This window comes from Cantharellus anzutake, assembly GCF_015039405.1.
Source record: "Cantharellus anzutake strain C23 chromosome Unknown EI90scaffold_18, whole genome shotgun sequence".
Taxonomy (NCBI): domain Eukaryota; kingdom Fungi; phylum Basidiomycota; class Agaricomycetes; order Cantharellales; family Hydnaceae; genus Cantharellus; species Cantharellus anzutake.
Window position 1 is genome coordinate 1117335 of NW_024066968.1, and position 21014 is coordinate 1138348.

Below are 21014 nucleotides of genomic sequence, written 5' to 3' on the forward strand. Positions count from 1 at the left end.
TCGCGTTACTCAGTGGTTGTAAATTGCTTTTCCTTCCTCCATATTCTCCTGACTTCAACCCGATTGAAGAATCTTTCTCTAAATTCAAGCATATTTTACGTCGTCATGGGGTGTCGCTGCGGGAAATCATGAGTACGGAAAGTGATGAAGTTGTAGAGAATCATTTGTGCGATATCTACCATACCATTTCAGCTCAGGATGCGCAGGGCTGGTTCAGAGATTCTGGATACTTGTAAACTAGCTGTGTGTCCAATATATGTGCATTGAACGCGGTAAAGTACAGGAGGCAGGAAGACTTAGTAACCTTTGCTGCGCATAAATTTTCGCGAAACTTTCTTAAATTCACTGCGCATTGCACGGCACAGCTTCGCTGAAAGACCGGGGAGGATGTCAACACCGAGCTCATGAAGCCCTTTTTCCTGACAAGCTGCTGCTAGCACGTCCAGGCGGTAGTACCCTAGTTGGTTGAGTTGTGCAGCATATTGAGTGAACTGCAATTGATCCGGGTTGAAGCCCGCATCCTCCTCAAGGCCCTGCAACCAGTCCCCAATAGTGGGAAACGCCGAGGATGGGGGCGTAAAATCATCACTGCTTGATACAAGCATCCGCGAAGTCCCTCCCTGCCGTTGGTGGTAACTAAGTTGTCCATGAGCACTGGGGCTATAGCGGCTAGGCGCTGGGTAACCATTCATGGGGGGGAAGGGGGCAGGACCCTGAAAGTAATAGGATGGTGGTGGATACATCGGAGGGAATGTGGAATACATCGCAGGCCAATTGACCGGAATGTTGCCTTGGATGGGATTGGCCATGACAACCATACCTGCCGACCCTGATCCAGGGTTTGGAGGTGGGTCAACGGACGTTGGAGATTGCGATGTAGATTTCACACCCCGCTTGTTTGGCTTGCCGGGTGGAGGGACTTGTAGCTTGGGTTTCATGCGGTCTTTCAAGAAATAGACTGGAGGTTCTTCAAGGGTGGAAGTGCCCAGACTCTGTAACTAAGTGATGAATTCACGAAATATCATTTGGAAAATGTACATACAATTGACTGCGCCCACTGCTTGATGTTCAACTTGGTTAGAATGACATGATATCCATCAGTACCACGAGCCGTTGACACATGGCAGTGCTCCATGTGAGACTCGCAGAAAGGATTCCTCTGTTTGATGAGCTCTTCTAACTCGTGGGTTGATGGCATTCCCGCTGGAATCTTGCGCTGCTTAGACTCAGAGTCCGAATTGGATTCAGAGGTTGAGACTGGTGAGTCTGGCTGCTCGACCCTGGCCTTCTTCGATTTACGAATTGGCTTGTTGCCTCGAGATGATTCAGTATTGTCTTTTGGGGGCTGTTAAACAATAAATCCAATCAATGACTGGCTAGTTCAGATATTCTTGTTGATTAACATACCAAGTTATTGATAATTATCGCAACTGTTGGCTCCTTTTTTGCCCTTGCTTTCTCAACTTCGCCAACCATCATTTTGTAATCATCTTTGTTGTCGACTGCAACCGGATCTTGGTTCTTTGGCGCTGTGTACATTTTCCATGATAGTTCGTGCTTGAAAGTGAGCGTCTCTGAAAATCCTGAGGCCTGAATGATGGCAGCACGCCATTTCTTGTACTTCTCGGTACTTGGCATCCGGCAGCGTTTGAATTTGCCTCCGATGTTGACCATATAGGTAATCTCGAGGGGCTCAGGCAGTTCAGGACTTTCACTACGCTGTGGTAGCTTGTCTCCTGAGGACAGGGCATTGGATGCACCTAAGATCAAAAAATATAAATTTGAATCTCCCGAAAAATTCAATGTTCACTTACCTATCATGCTTGTAATATCAGGTATGTCAACGCGATTCTCTGTAGTCACCCGCAGCACAGGGCCCATATCTGGGGAGGCCTGATAATATGCTTCGGACGGTTGGGGCATGTGTGAATATTTGTTAGAAAGCATCTCTGGTTCCATGGCCACTGCGGTAGCTGCTGCCGCTAAAGCGTTCAGGCCAATGGGATCATGCATTGCCATGTCCATATTTGATGGAGGTGATTGGGGGGAGGAATGTAGTGTGGTCGTGGGCGGGCAGTGGGAGCAGTGATGGTGGCGGAAGCTTCGCCAGAAAAGGAATCTGGCATCTCAGCTTGCTGAGTATTCTTTGCTGATCGGAGCGTCGCCAGCCTTGATTTTTGACCTTTGGATTTACTAGTTTTGGATTTACCACCTCTGCCTGACATCGTTACAGTGAAAAATTGAGAAGACGAGCAGAACGGAAGATGCCGTTCTCTGGACCCTGAACGGAGCAGTGTAGATCGGCTGTCATGTCCAGGAGTTGAAACACCCTCTGTGCTCAGAGCTCCAGGGCCGCAGATGGTGACAATTGCGCAATGGGGGAGGTCTGAACTCTAAATCTTACCCTTCTGGGATCGGCACATTCAACCCGGGTATCCGAAGTGTAGGGTAACTTGGCGGGGGGCCAAATGGTTGCATGGCAATAAGCCATGGAGTGATTTCTGCATAAGTTTCACCATATTCCGCACAGTTGTTATCGAGAAAACTATGCACAATGGATTTGCGTTACCAAAAAGAATGATTGAGTGATAGAAAGGTAAAAACGCAACATTTCAACTAAAGAAAAAAAAGGTCCCGAGGGACATATTCCAACTTCTCTCAGCCTAATTTTCAGCACATTCCGTCCAGCCGTTGTCGAGAAAATCATGCACAAAGGGGTAAAACCTAAAATCACGAGAAATGAGAATTATCGTTATCGCTAAAAAAGGTCCGGGCGTAATAAATGTACGAACGTTTTGCAGCAAACCGCAAGTGACTAGCTCATGCGGTTGCCGAGATATGGCGGACTCTTTGTCGGGGCCTGTTCTCAGGCAGCGAGCGTGACGGAACCAAAAAACTGGGTCACGTGACAACAAAGCCGAAAACGGCTGTATTTACGTACACAAATCCGTCAGCCAACCCCGACATGTTCCGGTAGTGCTGGCTCAATGATCCATCTGTCAAGCCCTTGAAAGACACTAACTTGTCCTTCCTTTAATTCCACAATCAATAGAATATCAGTGCCAATGATACTTGACTATGGCCGTCACATTCCAGACGAAAGGGGACCAAACAGTAACCATATTTCACGCATCCTAGAGCCTTTCCGAACTGTCTATTGCATGCAGTTTTTAGTAAACGTCAATGCCTCGGCTAATTGGGAAGGCTACTTTCTCAACTGAATTTTCGGGCCTCAGTTGAACCGAAGTTTTGCTGTTTAGGATTTAAGCTGGTGTCTCCGTCCGCGTTGGGTTCACTTTAGCCATATATGGACGGAAAGGACGCACCTAGCACCTATCGCCTATACGTCATTGACCACATCGTTTACGTCAATGACAGAAATACGAATAGACCCCTGGAATTAGCCTTGGACCACACATGGAACTACATTGAGGGAAAGAATACCACTGCGCCCCCCCCATCCAAAGACGAACATGAGGGCTGGGTGGTAGGTGATAGAAACACACGCAGAAGAATCTGGCTCGCTCTCAGCGAACCCGCTCAACAGGCAGTCTTCCATCACTTCAGAAGTCCCGCTGCCACTCTATTCAAAGCGCTGAAGAGTGCGTATGAATACTCTGGTGCCTCCGCGGAATTCTACGCAAGACAGAAATATGATAACACCAAAATCAATAACCATGAATCCACAGCAGACTATCTGACAGACCTCGTAAACCTCGCTCACCACGTCAACAGGGAGATCACTGGCAACCAGGGGCGCATTGAAGATAAGTAGAACGATCGGCATGCGTCTCATTCACTCCCTCTCTCCTTGCATGCGCACCTTGCAAACGATCCTCGTCAGAACCGCCCCGACAATCTTGACGAACTTCGAAGAGCGAGGACGGTCGATCGAAGAGGAGGAGAGACCCCAACAATCCAACTTGGATCACTCGCGAAAGCTGCTGGAGATGCGGGAAGACTCCCTGTTAGCACACTTCCGGGATCTGCACGTCAGAAGGAAGAAATAGTAACGTTCAGGAGTGCTTTATCTACCCACAGCCTTAAGGATTCCCATATCGGTTTTCACAACCATCGCCCCTTTATGGCCCTCTCTCTACTTCTGCAGTGACCCCACCATACTGGGGAGTGTTCTGGACACACAATTCCGTTGAACGAGGATTTACTCAACGCGCGAACGGTCAAAATTACCAAAGAAAGTTAATAGGTGGGGTGCGCAGGAGGCCAAATTACGAAGCCTAATCATTGTGAGATGCGCAGCACGGTAGTTCTGGTAACGGTATCATCAAGCTCACCGACATAGACCATGAGCACACTATTTCCCGATTCCAGCTTGATCCGCCCTGCCTAGATTTGTCCGTGGTAGCTGCTGTGCCGATTAAGATTTCCTTGCATGGAGCCGAGCATCCTCCCGACATTGGTTGATGCACTCATGGAATCGCTGTCCTACACCCACCTATGGCCCAGTGATAAGCGTTGTTGAGACTGGCAGATATCTTGCCACTTTGAGGACTGGGGATGCTGCAAGCACGAGGAGCCACATTCCGAACAGATTGACTTCGTTCGGCATGAAAATCTGCACTTGGAATTCCAAGCGGAACCAGCAGGCCTTTCGTCGTTGTCATCCCATTTATTTGGCCCTCTTTAAGGCTAAATGCATTTCGCCTTGCCGACGTGCAGGGGGACAAGAACGAAGGCAGCAAACTGGCTTCGCTGTCGGAGCTATCATCGGTTGAGAAGAAATGCGTGTCAGCAAATGACCGAGTCGGACCCGTCGTCTATCATGATTCTGTGTGAGTGTTCGTTTGTGAAGGGAGACTACTCGGCTGTGGAGTACTTGCAAAGAACCTGGCCGAGTCAGCCCTTGACAAAGGTGGAACGTAGCAGAGCATGCCAATGTTAAACGGGGTTGTTTGCAACGTGTAAAGTAACGGGCGCAGGAAGTCAAAGTTGATGCGGGGAACGAGATGAGGATACATCGGGCCAGTTGCCTCGGTTCAGAACCCTGACGTGAACGACAGCTAACGATGGGCATGCATTGGTTTTTGACCCTTCGGAAAGGTTTCGGAGCAGAGAACGCACGGCCCCCGGTTTCGATTTCAATGCATGATTTGGAGCTTCAGTGGACGTCATGAGCGCTGAATAACCAAGGGAAGCGGTGCAGTGACAGCCCTTCCATGTCCCTTCATCATCCGTGACGGAATGGTAGCGGAAGTGAACTACTGAGTAAAAGGAAAGAATAGACTCGTTAAACTCATCCACTAATGAATTCAGGGGGCCAGAAAAACTATGGAATTAGATGGGACCGGTTCGGTGCACGACGAAGCTGAGATCGGAAGGCTTCAGGGTGGTTGGGCGTATGATTGGACCAGGGCTGAAGACTGAATTCGGCCAGTGATGCTCCGAACGACATCAGCCATCGGCAGTCTAGAACCGAACGGGGTAGGAAGGAAGCAGCCTCAGCCCATCGCGAAGATGAGATACGCACGAGGGAAGCGAACGTCCATCGACTGAAGGGAATAGACGAATAGACGAATGAATTAGGCCAACTCCACTATGCTGCAGCTCAGGTAAGACGTACAAGCTGATCTCGTTGGTCCGTCCAAAGCAATAAGGCAACCAAACGCTGCAAAGCTCAAATCTGGTCATGACCGAACCATATCTACTCATGCGCTGGGTGCTGAGAGCATGACGACGCCAGAGGGAGTTGTTATAACAAGGGGATCCCCTACAGGGCAATTCACTACGCAGCGGCGACGCATCGCGATCGACCAGAGGCAGGGTCCATGCGCATTTATACATGAAATGTACCTAACGGGTGTGTGAGCAGACCAGCACCAAAAGCAGCACAGCGATGACCCGGACCAAACGTCAGAGCCTCTGAATTCCCAACGAGCCAGTAAACACACGGAGGAGGTGAAAGGGGAAGGTGGTAGGTAACGCTTTTGAAGGCACATGGCAGCGATGCATGAGTGAGGAAAACAAGTCGCCAAAGAAACGAAGGCAAGCAGCCGATGGTTACCCACCATGGGAAGGGGTGAGTAATAGGGACACCTGTCCAGGCCGCTCACCAGCTACTCACCCGTGACAGACTAGGGCCGAGGCAAATAAGCCAAAGGCCTGAGCACGGGCCCAGGGAGAAGGCAAGAAAGGGGAGGCCAACCCAACTCCTTCCTCCCTACCCCCTCCAGAAAGCGCCCCCTAAGCCCTGATGCCACCAGCGAGGGTCGTTCAGCCACGCAGCTTTCTGAACCTAGGGAACGCTAGGAGCTGGAAAAGGGATGAACCAAGGATGAAAGGAGCAGGAGGCGAAGAAAGAACCTTCGACCCAAACACTAGTCAACAGATTGGCTGCATACTAATATGCAGCCACTGCTATTCGCCGTCATACTGTACTTGATTGCACGATCTGTTTGGCAACAACCACATGATATAACGTAAAACGATGTTGCGTGACTTGTGTTCTCGGCGTTTGCGGAAGCATAGTTGCTATATAACGTAAACCTGCACCGATAGGTCATAAAAATCGGACTGGCGCTCCAGGTGCTCCCGGCTCTGGAGCCCCCGGACCAGAGGACTTTAGTCCAGTTGCTTGTGCGATTTTCGTGATGCCTCACTCGAGGGGTAGCATGGCAGCGGTCGTGCGCTGTCAACCCATAGGCACTAGTTATCTCTGCATTATTCCCGACTTCTGACTTGACGGACCGTAACTATGATTGAGTCAGGTTGATCCAGTCCGTCAATGAACCCAGTTTTTCTTGGTCATTTCGATGCGTTTCGTCTGCTGAGCCAATATCCCTAATGCATGGGACGACGCCGCAGGAAGTACTCCATCATTTTGGCAATTTAAAATGCTATCAGGTGCTCACGGCCTAGCACAACGTGCAATTGTGGGTCCTGTCTCTTGCCCTCCTATCATCGTATCTCACAAATATTATGTTCTCCCAATAGGCATGCGACATAGCCGAAGGGGCCGATATCATCATGGTCAAGGCAGCGTTACCTTGATGTCCTCTCCCAAACTCGTGATCGGCTCACCCCTTACCATCCCCTCGCGGCATACCAGGTCTCCGGAGAGTATGCTATTATTGTGGCGGGTGCGCGTGCTGGGATGTATGGTTTAAAAACGAGGGCGTTCGAAAGCGTGACTCGTATAGTTCGGGAGGCTGGTCGGTATAATCCTTAAGCCATTCGCGCTAGCATTTTGACTGTGTTTCTGATAAACCAGCTAGGCTCCTAATTACACGAAAACACGGTTGTCAATGTTAACGTCCAGTTATTGGCCTCTGTTGTTGAGGGTGTGGCGTAGCGTTACCGTTTATAGCAATTATCATATTTGTGCGCTGCTCGGCGAGCGCTTCGCTTACAGAGCGGAAATTTTCTTGTTTAGGCCATTCCATAGTTCATATACAGCGAGACCGAGGTGAGATATCTTTCTTGTTAGTTGCCTCCAGCGCTTTCACGCTAGGTAGTCATTAACATTAAATTGTAGTTCACGTATACCGGACCTGAAATTCTAATAACTGGTAGCCCGAACGACGTCTCTAGCTTCGGAACGAGGATCCTCTAATTCGTTGGATACAATTCTTATTGGCAAGACGTGAGAGAAAATCCCTCGTTTACCTCTGCATGCCGGCACGGTTCATGACGTGTGTTCCGAATACGAGCGAAGTTATGATACCGAAGACCCATTGCACTGCCATCAGACTGGCATCCGAGTTGGCACCGAGGCGAAGAAAAATGGGCAGAAATCTTTCTTCCTGCTTTCCCTCATATATATCTCCCCTGCGAAACTGAGGTGAGAGCCGCTGCCCTCACAGAACGTTTATATTCGTAAGTTGTGTCAACACTTAGGGCGCAATTATCACAAATGGCGAAAATAAAATTACGTGTATCCGGAGGGGTAATTATGTAGATATAGGTTTTTGGGCACATGTAATGATATTAACTTGTGGTACTGGGACGGGCTGCAAGTGCAACGTGATGCTATGCATACGGGGGAAACTATTGCGAAGAATGCCATTAATGCGGTAGATATAGAGGCTTGTTATAGCTGATGGCAGTTGCCGAGTTTACCAAGAGTGACAAAATGGTTACATTTACTATATGTGTCAAAGAAGGGTGATGTGCTGTGGTTGTGTCTACTGTGCGTCGGTTCAATCATAGTTAAACCGACGTGATGGGCCTAATGTCATCCTGCAGAATGCCCGTGAACCTCGCCGTCGTTTCGAGATGTTCGAGATGCAAATTGACCAAATCAACCGGGACACCTGACTTGAATAGCCGATCGAGAGTGTCGTGCGCACTCTGGCGCGACGCTGAATAACGGCTCTGGCGGGTGCCGTGGAGGCCGGAAATGAGTGAGCCCCCACCATCCAGACGCGCTCGCTTCGTTGGGGGTCCCGCCGTCGCCAAATCGTCTTCTTTCTTCCGCTTCTGAAAGGCTGCGCATACCGCCTTTGCTAAGCCCGCAACATCGTGGCGTGGAAACACTTGCAAGAGGACTTCTATCTCATCCTCGAGGTCTGATTCAAGAGCCATTGCGCTCTCCTGGAAACCTTCTGGGTTGTGCTTCGTCACCGAGTTCGCGGGGGGGGGACCCTGTCACAGCGGCGGGGGTGAAAGAATCAACACCGGCATGGGCGTAAACGTTGATGAAATCGGAATGGCGCCTTACCTTTCTGCTCCGGATCGGATGTCTGGGCTTCACTCGTCATCACCGAGCTCGAGAGGGGGGCGGGCTCAGTGGCGGTGGGGGGAGGGGAGGTGAGCTGCTCTGCGGGACCCGAATGGGCGACCCTTTCTCCTGAATACACCGCAGCATGAGTCTTCACGGTCATGGGAGAGAGAGGAGACACGCTTACGTCCAGCAGTCCAGGGGACGATCCTGATGTGGTCGCGGGATCCTGGGTCTACCAAATCATTCGAACTTGACGCTCTAAGAAGCAGTTGTGCATGGTAGGGGATCCTAACAACGACGATAGCCTTTAAATTCGCGCGTGTCGAGATGTGATGATCGTGGCGATCGTCAACAACGGCTTCGATCGTTATGTCTCTGATGATTGGGTCAGCCTTGGGATGACGTACGGTTTCTTGCCTCCTACTTTGGGTTTTCTGACCCCAGGCGACGCATCAATGTCTCCTGCAAGGCATTTTCGGAGCCCATCCGAAATCCACGGAACGATACCGCGAGTCTGATGTTCTTATGAGCGGGCATGGTTCGGTTTGTGCAGACAGGTAGTGTACTGTGATGATCTGTGGTGAATTGGATCGTGGGGGAAGGCTCTGGTTCAGCCAGAGGTGTTCAGGGGATTATATGTAGTTCGAGATGCCATACGTCATCATCTTGGATTTCATTTTACTCAGTGCACGGAGGTGTAGTACGGAGGTGTAGTTGCCCAGTTGAATGCCTGAAAACAAGTATTTACATGCACAAATCTGCCGGCCAACCATGACTGTCCAGTCGAGATCGTTGTTCGTAGTCGCTATATCATCAGTTAGAGCGCAGAGCTGGCCACCACTCTCGTACCGCAGCGGCTCAATAGCCTCCATCACCTCGTCTGTCGAGCCCTTGAAAGACACCAGAGCACCGGCACTTGTCCTTCTCCGTCCGCGTCGGATTCACTTTAGCCATATATGGATGGAGACGTGGTGAAATGACGCACCTGTCAGTATACGTCATTGACCATTTCCCTTCGCGAGATTACGTCAATGACAAGAATAGGAATATCATCACATCCACGCCGATGTACAATTCTTGCGCGCTATGATAATTGCGAGGCATCCATTCTGCTAGTACAAGGTTTCAACTGTCCGCGGGGGTCAAAATCTCATGTCAGTAAGCATTTGATAATGTCTATATATCGATCTAGGGTCGTATTCCCGTTTCATACTAGTCATTCCGATTATTCATTCTTCCACCTAGCTACTATCCACCCATTCGGAAACCAATCCCCCAGTGCATTTCCATTCGGCCATTCCTCTCTACCGGGTAGGGCTGCACGGGCCTGCACGACAACACCAAATTTGAGTGGTGATAGTCACACAGCTGTCGAATAGCGAATGCCCCTCATTTTTCATAGCCAAAGGTATCAATTGCTCCCATGCTCCTCCAAAGGCGTATCGATTCCACAATTGAATATCAAACTCCGCGGCATCCGGATATCCGGGTCGTTCGAACACTCGCCGAGAGGGACGACCGGAAGATTTGCTCCTTCATTCAGCCTATATAGAAGACTGTCAGGCGTCCAATCACCTATCGTCCAACGGGCCTCGTCTCTATCCCAGAAGAATGCTGTTTAGCGCTACATTTAACAGCTGTTCCACGAGTAATCATATTTGACTTGAACCATTTGAACATCCCCAGCTTGACCAAAGTGCAAGAGAATCCTCTGTACGCCGTCTGAAGCCTGAATCTGAGTGACCTTCAGCCTTCCAAAGCCAGGAGAATCCGATAATTGTCTGGGCAGAGGAAGGAAGTCCAGGACCGAGTCATCGTTGCTCGCGGCTAGGCAGACTCATGCGAGGGCCATAAACAATGTTGAATTTTAGAAACGACTAAAGAATGCTGTTTTTTTTTGTTCTGCTTTCACAGGCTTGTGGGGATTGATTCGAGTCAACACGGGCGCTAAATACGTGGGTGAGCTCACTGGTCGTCCCAACCCTCCCCCAACTCATTGCCCTTGGACAACATCATTCGATTTTGGTAAACATCTTAATTCAACGATCGGCTCACCATCGCAGTTCATGGGTACACCCTGCTTGGTCATGAGTCGATGGGCTCGCGAAATAATCGACGGGTCTGCCACCATGAGATCGTCACACTCCTGGATGTCCTGCAGTCATCGGGTGGAACGGCGCTATGATGCATGGCTGATGGGTCTAATCCTAGTTTCTCGGTGGTAGGCAGGCCTGAAAGAGGAAGAGATTTCGAAAATAGCTCAACTTGAAGATCCAGATCGTTCAAAGTCAACAGCGGAAAGTTCGAGTCCAGATTCTTCATAAAACGCGTCAGCTCATACATAGATGTGCCTCGAGCCGCACTGGAATTCACTGAATCAGTGTTGTTGAAGTGTTTCAGTCCACGCCAACCAACCTTCCGCCGTGAAAACATGTCGTCAAGATTCAAAAGCATGCCGAAAACGATAACAGTATACGCTCTGCATGTGTCATCATGAGAAAGGACTATTTTCCCGAAGATCGATTCATGCAGCATGCCGTGAATTGAATTCGAATTGCCACAGGTCCTCTCGTTTGAATGAATCTCCAAGGCCTCCATGCCAGGCATGGCTTCATTTCCTCACAGCGTTGCTACACAAACCGTCCCAGGCAAACTTGTAGCGTGAAGTGCTCTGGTTTGCCACTCATGCCAACACGGCTCTTGTATCGTTGATGTGTGTTCCCAAATTGTACCTACTGTCCTCCCTTCAATTACGCGCAGCGTCCTAAGCGGGCCCAACCCAATCTCAGTACATGCTAACTACCCTGATCCATGTCTGTGTGCTGCATTCTTTGATGTTGGAGCAACTTTGACACGCGATGTGCGGCTGACATTGCTCCAAGTTCGGGAACAGCATACTCTCCAGCAAGCTTCCCAAGAACGAGGCAACCAGACAGGTGGGTGGTCCCCATGAGTTGCCGAAGCGCTGCTCAATGGCCATGTGTTGATAGATTTCATATTAAATTGTATGGACATCAGCTCAACCAGCCATGTCACCCATATTTTGGAGACCTGATTAGGTACCCAAAAGCGCTATATATATATATACCTAACAGGCCAAAAGCTTGTTGAATGTTCTATAACGTTCTCCAACGGAATGCTCGTAATGATTAGAATGTTCTAAAACCACGACTGAACGTTCTAAACAATCAGTGAACGTTGTGTGTATGTGCCTAATAGGCCAAAAGGTTGTTGAACGTTCTATAACATTCTCCAGTGGGGTATTCTGATCATCATTGAACGTTCATTGAACGTTCTAACTGTCATTTGCCGCAGGTGTCTGAATGGCGGCAACTTCCCTCGGCAAGATTCAATACAAAGGAGGCAAACGCCGAGATCAGGTGATGAATTATTCGCAACTGTCTAGTTCTTTCCGTCTCCCCATCCTCTCCCCATCCTCTACTGAACCCGCGCAGCGCCGCGACCACCGCCAAGCCTCCCTTCCCTCCTCAGTCCTAAGCATACGCTTTGCGTCCCTCGATTGGGGTGTGGCCTAGCTAACTCATCGTTGCAGTGAGGCGTGGGTTTGTTGTAGGGTTCCATGAGGTTTGCCGGTTTCTTCAGTTGGCATGAACCGCGCTAATTGTCTCTCCCCTGTAGATTGTTCCGCTGATTGTCTCTCAGCCTAGCTAGTTCAGTATTCACAGAGTTTATCAGATGATGGCCTAACGGGGTGGGTTCGTTATTCCAATTGGAGCTGCAACCCCGTTCTTCGCAACAAATCTGATGACTTTTTTTTTGCAGGCTTTGACCTGAACTCGCTGTGCTGGTAAGTTTGTCCCCTGATGATTGTCCTCTTTACGTCCCATGGCCCACTTTCCCCTCGTAAATTCATTTTACTTTCCATGGCGTCAATGCAATGGTATGAGGCTCGGTTTGTTTGTATTGTCCGAAGCAATTAATATTTCGTACCTCCCTTGTATATTAGATTTATATCCCCCTCCGCGACTATTCCGTACCCCCACCAGCTGACTCCTGTGGAATCTGAAACTCTTGTCCTCGCTTTGAGGTCCCCGAGCTTGTACTGGGCACGTTCACTGATTTTTTCCGTGTTTTGTCTTGCATGTCACGCTGCAGCCACAATGTTGCCTGCCCATTTGCTCTTCCATTCGCCTGCCAGCTTGCCCCGCTTGCCATGTTGCTGACATCAACGTGGATGACATGGGTCTCAGATCCAAATGACCCGGTGTTTATTCCTATTTACATTATGTTTCCAGTGGGTGCTTTCATTGATTGTTCTTCAACTTGTGTCTAGTAAGCAAATTTTTTCTCCACCCGGTTTCGTGATTGCATTATTTTTCTATTATGTTTGCTTCCATCACTGCTACTAACATAGTTTGCTATGTATTCCAGTTTATTTCACGGGACTAATCGGAGTCGGGCACGTGCGACTTGGAGCTGTTCACACTGCCGCAGCGCTTGCGCTCGGTGTCACTGGTATGTTTCCCCAGTGCAGCCGGGCTTCTAACTCACGCTTGCTTGTCAGTTACCCCTCGTTATCGCGTGGTTATTACTCTCCCTTCCATGTGTTGCTGTTTTCTGTAAGTGTATTTTTTTAACCCTTTATTTACTTGATTTGTGAATTGTTCGCCCTCAGCTCCTGTTCCTCCCCGCTCAGGCTGCATTTCCTCTTTTGTCTACCCTCCACCTCCCCCCACTCCGCCTTTGATTACGTTGTATCTTAACTGTACTCTCTTTGTAACCGGCCCGCCCTCAGCCGTTGTTTTCCTGTTCCGCAATCAACATTCTGTGCTGGCCCGATGCTAGGCCGAGTCCGCTGTCATGATGCCTATTCTCTTTCTCCCTCTCTATGTCACGTGATTAGAGGATACAAACAGTTATGACCTTAGCTGTATTGTAGCGGAGTTGTCCGAGTTTATTGTTATATTGTTATATCTACTCATAGAGTTTCCGGAATTAATGTTAATATTGTTATTATTACATTGTTATATTCGAGATCGGCACCAAATCCGCTCAAAGAGTTCCCGCGCTATTTGATGTCACATGCATGTGAGAGTTGGAGCTGAATTCATGAGACAATTGCCCGGCCAACTGAGGGAAATGGCCACACTGTGGGAATCGCCATGGGCCAGCAATTACAACTTACATTGCGAAACCCTCTACATTCTCTGGGTCAAGGCGAGCATCTTCACCCATATCTAATGCTGCCATAGCCAGAGCCAGAGCCCCATTTTCCTCCATCTCATCAGGCTCTATTTCATCATTATCATCATCATCTTGACTTGCCTCATCCGCGCTGTCCACACCATCATCTTGACCTGCCCCGGGGTACTGAGTATTGGTGGATTGAACGTTGGTGTAAAGGGAACAGAAATCCTCCTTTGACATTGGAGGGGTGGTGTCCGGCCACGGAAGTGCATCGTGAGGACAAGGGACATCTTCGGTGTGATTCTGCCATGAAATGGAGAGATTGTGAAGTTCATGGAGCCATTTGAGAGCAAGAAAGGCCACGTCAACGCTGTTCCTTCCTTGACATGACCGAAAAAGTGACTCATATGCAGCATGCTCATGAGCCAACCAGTGTCGGAGGTTAGCATGCTCTGCAGTGAGTCTGCGTATCTCAGACCGGCAATTATTTGCTTCCTGCATATAGCGAATGCTCTCACGAACACTAGAATCCATCACCCATTTGGGGAGCTCTCCCTCTCCGGGCTCTTGGTCAAAGAACTCTTGCCAAAGATCTTGATCTACATCTAACTTGAGGATGGTGTCACGGCTGAGGGAAGGTGGGAGATACTTATTTTGGTGGGCTGGAGAAGTAGTCCGAAGCCTCCTTAGAAGCTCTAGCTTCTCGTTGTATTTTCGCAGTGTAATGTCAATGGCAGATGATCGGCCCTTCACTGCTTTCTCCACATGGGCCTTGACATTTTGATCAATGGTGCGAGCTTTTGAGCGATCAAGTATGTTGAGTTCGAACCGTCTTGAACGCAATTTCCGAACAAGCTGCTCCCTAAGGATTCGAAAATTGATGAGTTCATTTGTCCACTCATCCTTCTTCAGCCGCTCCAGCTCTTCGAAGGCAGCATCGCCCTGTGCTCCAAGCATACGCATGTTTGTGGCCAACGACTCCTTCAGCCTTACAATCTCTTCTGCCACTTTCTCCATGAATTCTTGCGACTCAAACTGACGAACTGGATCATCTACTGGCCTGGTCCGAACAAGCTCCTCATAGAGTGTCTCTTGGGTCTTTAACTCGGTCCTCAGTGAAGTAATTCGATCCACTAGCTTCTGGGCCGCTGTCTTCGATTGACGCTCTAAAGGTTTGCTGTAATAACGTCGCTGGTCCTCAAACTGTGCCAACAGATCAGGAACCGGATCATCGTTGTTCTTCCCCGAGTGACCGGTAGCTGCATTAAGTCGCCCCCTGGCCCTCTTTAGGTGGCCTCGAAGCCATTTTCCAGAGTCAGGGGACTTCATGGACTCAATGTGCTCAACCTGGACATCAATTAGAAAGAGGCGACGATAATGGCCAGTAACTCGAAGGCCCGGTATCAACTGTCGCAGCTGGCTCCACACCCTCTCACAACCTTCACCATCCGTGAGGCCCCAAAGCTCCGATTTACGTGGATGGTACCAAAGCTGACAGGCATACTGGTGACCATATGCATGGAAAATGGAGACACCCCACGCGATTCGAGATCTCCACTCCGGAGCAATGTTGTATTTCTTCAGGGTACGATCTCCCTGACATCCTATGTCATACAATATTCCAACCCGCCATGAGCCCGGGACGTGCTCAAAGAATTTTGCGACGAGCGCGAAAAGGTAGTGCTGTTTCTCACCGGCCGTCTGGACGTTAACGAGGAATAGGGGTATATCGTGGCGACACAGGATCGCCATCACTCCAGTGTCCGCAAAATAGTCTGTCGATGCCTTAATGCGTTCCCCATCGGCAGCGATGAAAGACTCAGAACAAGCATCATATGTAGAGTTCGGGACTGGCAAGCCAAACTCCCTCCTATCATCTGCACCAGCTGGAGCACGCTCAATGTCCACCTCCTCCCCTTCACGGTTTCTGCGCTTCCTGGAAGACTTTTTAGTGGGGCGGATGGTCTCGACGTGTTCTTTCCAAAACTGAACGAAGTCCTCAGACAAAAATACAGTTCTCGGTGACGTGAAAGCAGGATCCTTCCCCCCGACTTTCTCCTCCATTCCACGCCGACGATCCTTGTCTTTAATCCGCTTTAGTTGGAAATTCGCATCGCAACATATGATGGCCTGTACATCCTCCCCTTTCGTATAGGACCCACCAAAACAGAGGGGACATCGAGAACGGAGGAAAGAACTAGGCTGATCATCAGCATTAGGGTTTGGAGTATGATGGGCATTCTCATACACGCGACGATTGATCGGAGTCGTGACGTCAAAATCAGTCTCAATCTCGGTACCCTCGGAATGCTGCGAGACGGAGGTAGATGGCCCCTGCGGCATCACAGATGAAGGTTGAGATGGAAGTGCGTAGCTTCTTGCTAAACGAACAAGCTCCGCTTGGACTAACGAAACGAGACTCTGGTAATATTTCAGGGCATTCGCGAAACGTCTACGAAGAGAGTCCTTGGCATCAAAATGAAACCCGCGATTTTGAAGTATGGTTTGCATGGTAGCTGCCCATGCCCGGTTATTTGGGGCGGTAAACTTGAAGAAAAGTGAGACCCATTCCAACATATCGATGCTTACGGCCAGTGAAGGGCGATATGGAGCACATGGGAACATCCCAAGCTCAACAAGCTGGACGGGAGCAGGGCGGGTACTGCAAACAATAAGCAAGACCTCCTCTTTGCGGTCAAACCGCAAACAAACAACTTTGAGTGCCAGGTGGCTGCCCCCACAATCGCAAGGATCCGCTCTAGGTGTGACCCCCGATCCGGAATAACGCAAACGCTCCCACTGAATGTACACAGCTATGAGCTGCGGAAGGACTGTATTGTCCCAACGCACATGCTGCCTCTCGCGCTTTAAAGCGTGCTTAGACCGGCGTGCATCCAGGGGTGTGCAGATGACTCGGTCCACCACAGTGTCGAGGCCAATAGGGATGGTTCCTATATATGGAGTAGGTGGGGAGGAGAAAGGCAACTCGAACTCTTCGGGTGGGTTGGGCGGCGGCACATGTTCATCATTGTGGTCATTGGCGGGAATGTGGATAGGAGCCTCCACGTTGTTGGCCCCTGGCTTCTGTGATCGGCGAAGAGATGGCACAATCCCAGGGACGCTGCTCAGCTCCTTCAGGAAACCGGTACTTGACCCTTCATTCTGCAACGTCCCACCATCAGATTGCTTTCTTGCATAATACCTTTCCGATGCTTTGAGCGACTTTTTAAGACTGCGTAGAGTTCCTGCCATAATGTTGTAACGATGTGGTGATCAGGATAAAGGAGGGTATTGTGAATAATAAAGGCGTCGTATGAACCGCGGTGGGTGTTGGACCAATGGACCGATGGGCTAGATCGCTCGGTGGTGCTTGTCACAGACACCGACGATGAAAACAAGGGACAAGTCCCAGAGGCAATGATGATGGAGTGAAGTAAGAGTCCCAGCGATCCTCTGAGGTGTGCAGCGCCGAAGGAGCAAGCTCGAAGGGTTATCCCCAAAGAAAAATCCTTGAGGAGGGCACCAACGAATAAGATCAATGCACTCAGGGGCAGGGCAGCACGCGAGAAATTAAGTCACAACGTGAGGTTAGGATGGAGGTGGAGCCGAGGGAGTGCAATCGTGAACTGTCTCCAATGCAGGGGCTTTGAAGAGGACACCGACGAAAAACCAACGGACTCAGGTGAAGCGACAACAGGCACAACGCAGTTTAAGGTCAGGGAGGACGTGGAACTAAAGAGGTGTAATCGTGGGTTGTCTCCAATGCAAATGCTTTGAAGAGGACTCCACGAATGTGAGGGAACGTAGGGGCGGCGAAACGGTTAGGACGAGCGGAAGTGTAATGGCAGAACGATGGCGGAACGCCGTCACAAGACTAGATTCAATTGAAGTGGGTCGGAACAAACATAAGGCAACAAGTTACAAGGCAAGCGTCTCAATGACACCACGTAAAGTGGTGAGGGTACGATCCAGTTTTCTTTGTAGCTCCTCGTTCATTGCTCGTAGCTCCTGGTTCTGCACATGTAATTCATTGACCTCGGACTCAAAAGCGTCCAACTCAATGGAGGAGAGTTGCGCAGCAGCTTCATGCTCGCGGATTCGGGCCTCCAATTGAATAATGCGAGCAGTCATTAAGTTCCTCGATGAAGCATCTGCCGCGTGGGTTGGAAGGGATAAGGACCCCGCCGCCCTTTGAACTGGTGGCTGACTCCTGGGAGATGTTGATCAGACAGTTCCGAATACATTAAATTGTACTTACATTGGAGCTTGTGCCGCTGGTTGGGTATCGCCTCCGCTAAATGGCGGTTGCCTTCTGAGCGATGAATAAGAGACGGTGCGAATACAAATTGACATTACCTTCTTTGACTCAATATGTTATCGCTGGCAGCATCGTTGTTTCGTGCGAATCTAAAGGACCTCGCTTGAAGATCGGATGCTTCAAGGCTGTAACACATCAGCATCAATGATAGGCTTTGAGTGAATAGATCCAGCCACTTGCCCGGGACACGGTGGTCCTCTCATTCTACGCTGACGGAAGTCATCCCTTGATATTTGATTTCCGCGTACTGTGAATATTGTATGAGTCACTCATTGTTTTCGGACTGTATAGACTATACTAACGAAAAATGGTGCACCTTTGGCCCCCATTCACTCGGGGACATTTCCAGAACCAGTAGCCTTCCAACTTTTTTCGGCCGCAATATTTCAGCACTGAAGATGAGTTAGATTGATATCAATAAGAAGCTCGAGGAGATGCCATACTCTGATAGCCACAATCACAACGGAAATCATAGGAATCCGAGAGACTGGGAGGAATAACAACAACTTGCTCCCCTTGGAAATTCTGTAGAAATGCCATTGGCTTCGATGAATCGATCGGTGGTAATGTTGCTGTGAGGCAAGTGGTGAGATATTTCTTGCACAATTCCTCGATCCATCACCTGACTAATCAGTGCCATCCTCGCGATAATTGGATAATTGATTTTACTGTAAGGGAGATATTAATTGGGATTTAATGGAGGGTACGAGATTAAATAAGACTTGTGTGCCTCGGGTTCTAGCACCAGGCTTCCTTCGTGTCCGCCGCACACAGTTGACCTCGCGTACGGTATACCCAGTTATGGTCTTTCTTATGCTGATGTTTTTCGTATGTGTTTAGTTTGTTTTTTCTCTGATTTTCTCGGTCGCTCAAAAATTCAAGAGGCTTCGACGTTTGTCGGGGTCGTCGCCACGTTATTCTATCGTTCCGAGTCGCCCGTTGCACACAAGTTATGTTACATTTACTGTAAAGAAACAAGGTTGGGGTTGGGTCTGGCAGCCTTGACGCCGTGGGAACCTGTTCAATCTCCTCTCGTTGCCGAGGCAGCGGCACCACATCCAATTCCCATTAATCGTGAGTGCGTGTTGGATGAACAAGTCGTGACAACACACGGATGCCATCGGGACAACACTCAGTGCGGAATTAGATGGATGATAGGAAGATATGTATTTACATGTGTTTGTATCGACAATTTTATCTTTGGAGTTTGTTCCTGTCGTTTCTTTTCCGTTGCTCAACCGCATCGTTATCTGGCGACCTTCGGTCATGAATGTGCACTTCAACAATAGATGCTACCCAGGTTTGCACTGTTGCACGGAGCGGTGTGTATTTTCCATCATTATCAATCCGGGCGCGGCCTCGTGTCAACGTAACTTGGTGTTGTTGTTACGGCTTCGTCTTCCATTTGTGGTTTCTTCGCTACCACGCTGTTCAAAGCGCCTTTCTTATAAAGCGAGAAATTTTGGTTTTCACATCGTGAACAACGGGACTGAGGTTAATCTAATCTGGATTCTATAGATTTAAATTCAGCCAACTCCAAACCGGTGGCAGGTCACATGTTTCTGCGGTTGTTGCCGGATCACACTCCACTCTGGCGCGTCCCCTCACAGTCTTGTTTCCAGTAAGCATTCTCACAATTAGGATGATTAGGGCCATAGCGCGCACAGCCCTGATATTCTATTACTGTTTACACGTAGATTGACTCGTGAGGAAGATGACTAGTCACACAACCCATCGTCCGACTCGCGGCCTCGATCCGCATCATGTGGTCAATGCCAATCCTCAGCCAGCTGAGGTGTCGCTTGGTCATCTTGCGGAAGGCTCGCTCGCTCGGCTACGCAATATGGCATCTGTCAACCTTCATCATGATGAAGTGACACAGGGTCATGCTTCCAATGGCTTGTCGGAGTGGTTGCAGTGGTTGCTTGATGAATCGTTTATGAATGAACGGTCATCTACCCCCATAACTCCAGTAGAATGGGATTATAGATTGTTGCGATTTGTCGACGTAAATGGTGACTTGCCATTTGACATTGCGTTGAGTAATCAAAAGCTGCTCAATCAACGCCACATACGACGATATCCTAAAGGTATGTTCTTCTTCCCCCAGTTCTAGCTTGGCGGCTCACCCCCCCATTCCCCTTACTACAGCCACAAATCGACGCAGGGTTTACCACCGGTTTTCATGGTCGCTGTTGGCCTCAAATAGCCCTCGAGCGCATAAATACGAGTTCCTGGGACAGCCAACCAACGAAACCCCTTCTCAAAATATCCCCCCTCCTGCATTCACTGCTGCTGACACATTCCTATTTGATCATCATTGGGATTACACACGGTATCCTATCGTTTTCGATTCGCAGCGCCCATACCTTCCATATCTCCCACATTGCCGCTTGAATGAAAAATTGGACCATAGGTGGGAGGAGTTAAGCTTTCGTGAAGGCGAGCGCTGTGATGGCTTCCCTGGGTTTGGCCCCACAATGCGCGGTATCGTTTTTGATAGCGAACAACTATCAGACATCATGTATTTCTTGAGACAGACAGAGAGTAGTTTTCATCAGTGGGGGAAAATAATCAAAAAATGGAAAGTCCCAATCCCTTTTCAATTCGATGGATCCACACTCCCCTCGACGTATTTGAACCGGAAGCTTTGCTCCCTTCCGCACATTCCCTTCTCGATTCTCACCTCATTTCGCCGAGGGCTCGAAATGCTTGCGTGGACAAACTACGCCATGTTCCACTGCATTGACTTTGCTGCAAAGCAGCTGGGCTGCTCACCGCCTTGTATCCCTGTCGACACCTCCCTCATTGGCACTACATTTGTACTTAAGCCCAACGACGACGAAAGCCAAACCCTTCAGTCCAGTG

General features: G+C 49.4%; 7 protein-coding genes across 7 annotated transcripts; 1 reads left to right on the top strand and 6 right to left on the bottom strand.

Moving 5' to 3' along the window:
* Window positions 1-296: 296 nt before the first annotated feature.
* Window positions 297-2025, bottom strand: EI90DRAFT_3015637 (uncharacterized protein; the record flags this gene model as incomplete). Its single annotated transcript, XM_039056915.1, has 4 exons — window positions 297-998; window positions 1043-1345; window positions 1408-1760; window positions 1815-2025. 4 exons carry the CDS (start codon window positions 2023-2025, stop codon window positions 297-299), a joined length of 1569 nt encoding a protein of 522 aa, XP_038917379.1.
* Window positions 2026-4071: 2046 nt separating this feature from the next.
* EI90DRAFT_642729 (uncharacterized protein) lies at window positions 4072-5182 on the bottom strand. The gene is made up of 4 exons (XM_039067900.1): window positions 4838-5182; window positions 4457-4778; window positions 4192-4369; window positions 4072-4133 (listed from the first exon to the last, which is right to left on the bottom strand). The coding sequence occupies exons 1-3, from the start codon at window positions 5033-5035 to the stop codon at window positions 4239-4241; spliced, it is 651 nt and encodes a 216-aa protein (XP_038917380.1). The 5' UTR covers window positions 5036-5182; the 3' UTR covers window positions 4072-4133; window positions 4192-4238.
* Window positions 5183-8166: 2984 nt separating this feature from the next.
* EI90DRAFT_3122300 (uncharacterized protein) lies at window positions 8167-9217 on the bottom strand (the record flags this gene model as incomplete). The annotated part of the gene is made up of 4 exons (XM_039063486.1): window positions 8167-8561; window positions 8678-8806; window positions 8865-9055; window positions 9105-9217. 4 exons carry the CDS (start codon window positions 9215-9217, stop codon window positions 8167-8169), a joined length of 828 nt encoding a protein of 275 aa, XP_038917381.1.
* A 1491-nt stretch (window positions 9218-10708) lies between these two features.
* On the bottom strand, window positions 10709-11659 carry EI90DRAFT_642843 (uncharacterized protein). The gene has a single exon (XM_039067901.1). It carries the CDS (start codon window positions 11285-11287, stop codon window positions 10766-10768), a length of 522 nt encoding a protein of 173 aa, XP_038917382.1. The 5' UTR covers window positions 11288-11659; the 3' UTR covers window positions 10709-10765.
* Window positions 11660-12726: 1067 nt separating this feature from the next.
* EI90DRAFT_3053496 (uncharacterized protein) lies at window positions 12727-13660 on the top strand. The gene is made up of 4 exons (XM_039060023.1): window positions 12727-12973; window positions 13073-13156; window positions 13206-13260; window positions 13317-13660. Exons 1-4 carry the CDS (start codon window positions 12898-12900, stop codon window positions 13402-13404), a joined length of 303 nt encoding a protein of 100 aa, XP_038917383.1. The 5' UTR covers window positions 12727-12897; the 3' UTR covers window positions 13405-13660.
* A 576-nt stretch (window positions 13661-14236) lies between these two features.
* EI90DRAFT_2899986 (uncharacterized protein) lies at window positions 14237-16033 on the bottom strand (the record flags this gene model as incomplete). Its single annotated transcript, XM_039054035.1, has 1 exon — window positions 14237-16033. A coding segment is annotated over one exon (1797 nt), but the record flags the coding sequence as incomplete, so codon positions are not given.
* Window positions 16034-16219: 186 nt separating this feature from the next.
* On the bottom strand, window positions 16220-16696 carry EI90DRAFT_2836084 (uncharacterized protein; the record flags this gene model as incomplete). Its single annotated transcript, XM_039053655.1, has 1 exon — window positions 16220-16696. A coding segment is annotated over one exon (477 nt), but the record flags the coding sequence as incomplete, so codon positions are not given.
* Between the last annotated feature and the right edge of the window lie 4318 nt (window positions 16697-21014).

Excerpts from the sequence above, each read along its gene's own strand:
- EI90DRAFT_642729 (XM_039067900.1), bottom strand. The coding sequence starts at position 5,035 with ATGCCCATCGTTAGCTGTCGTTCACGTCAGGGTTCTGAACCGAGGCAA. Across the intron at positions 4,779-4,837 it reads CTCGGCCAGGTTCTTTGCAA|ACGACGGGTCCGACTCGGTC; the intron begins GTACTCCACAGC and ends GAATCATGATAG. Across the intron at positions 4,370-4,456 it reads CGCTTATCACTGGGCCATAG|CAGCTACCACGGACAAATCT; the intron begins GTGGGTGTAGGA and ends TAATCGGCACAG.
- EI90DRAFT_3053496 (XM_039060023.1), top strand. The coding sequence starts at position 12,898 with ATGACCCGGTGTTTATTCCTATTTACATTATGTTTCCAGTGGGTGCTT. Across the intron at positions 13,157-13,205 it reads GCTTGCGCTCGGTGTCACTG|TTACCCCTCGTTATCGCGTG; the intron begins GTATGTTTCCCC and ends CTTGCTTGTCAG. Across the intron at positions 13,261-13,316 it reads TCCATGTGTTGCTGTTTTCT|CTCCTGTTCCTCCCCGCTCA; the intron begins GTAAGTGTATTT and ends GTTCGCCCTCAG.
- EI90DRAFT_642843 (XM_039067901.1), bottom strand. The coding sequence starts at position 11,287 with ATGCCTGGCATGGAGGCCTTGGAGATTCATTCAAACGAGAGGACCTGT.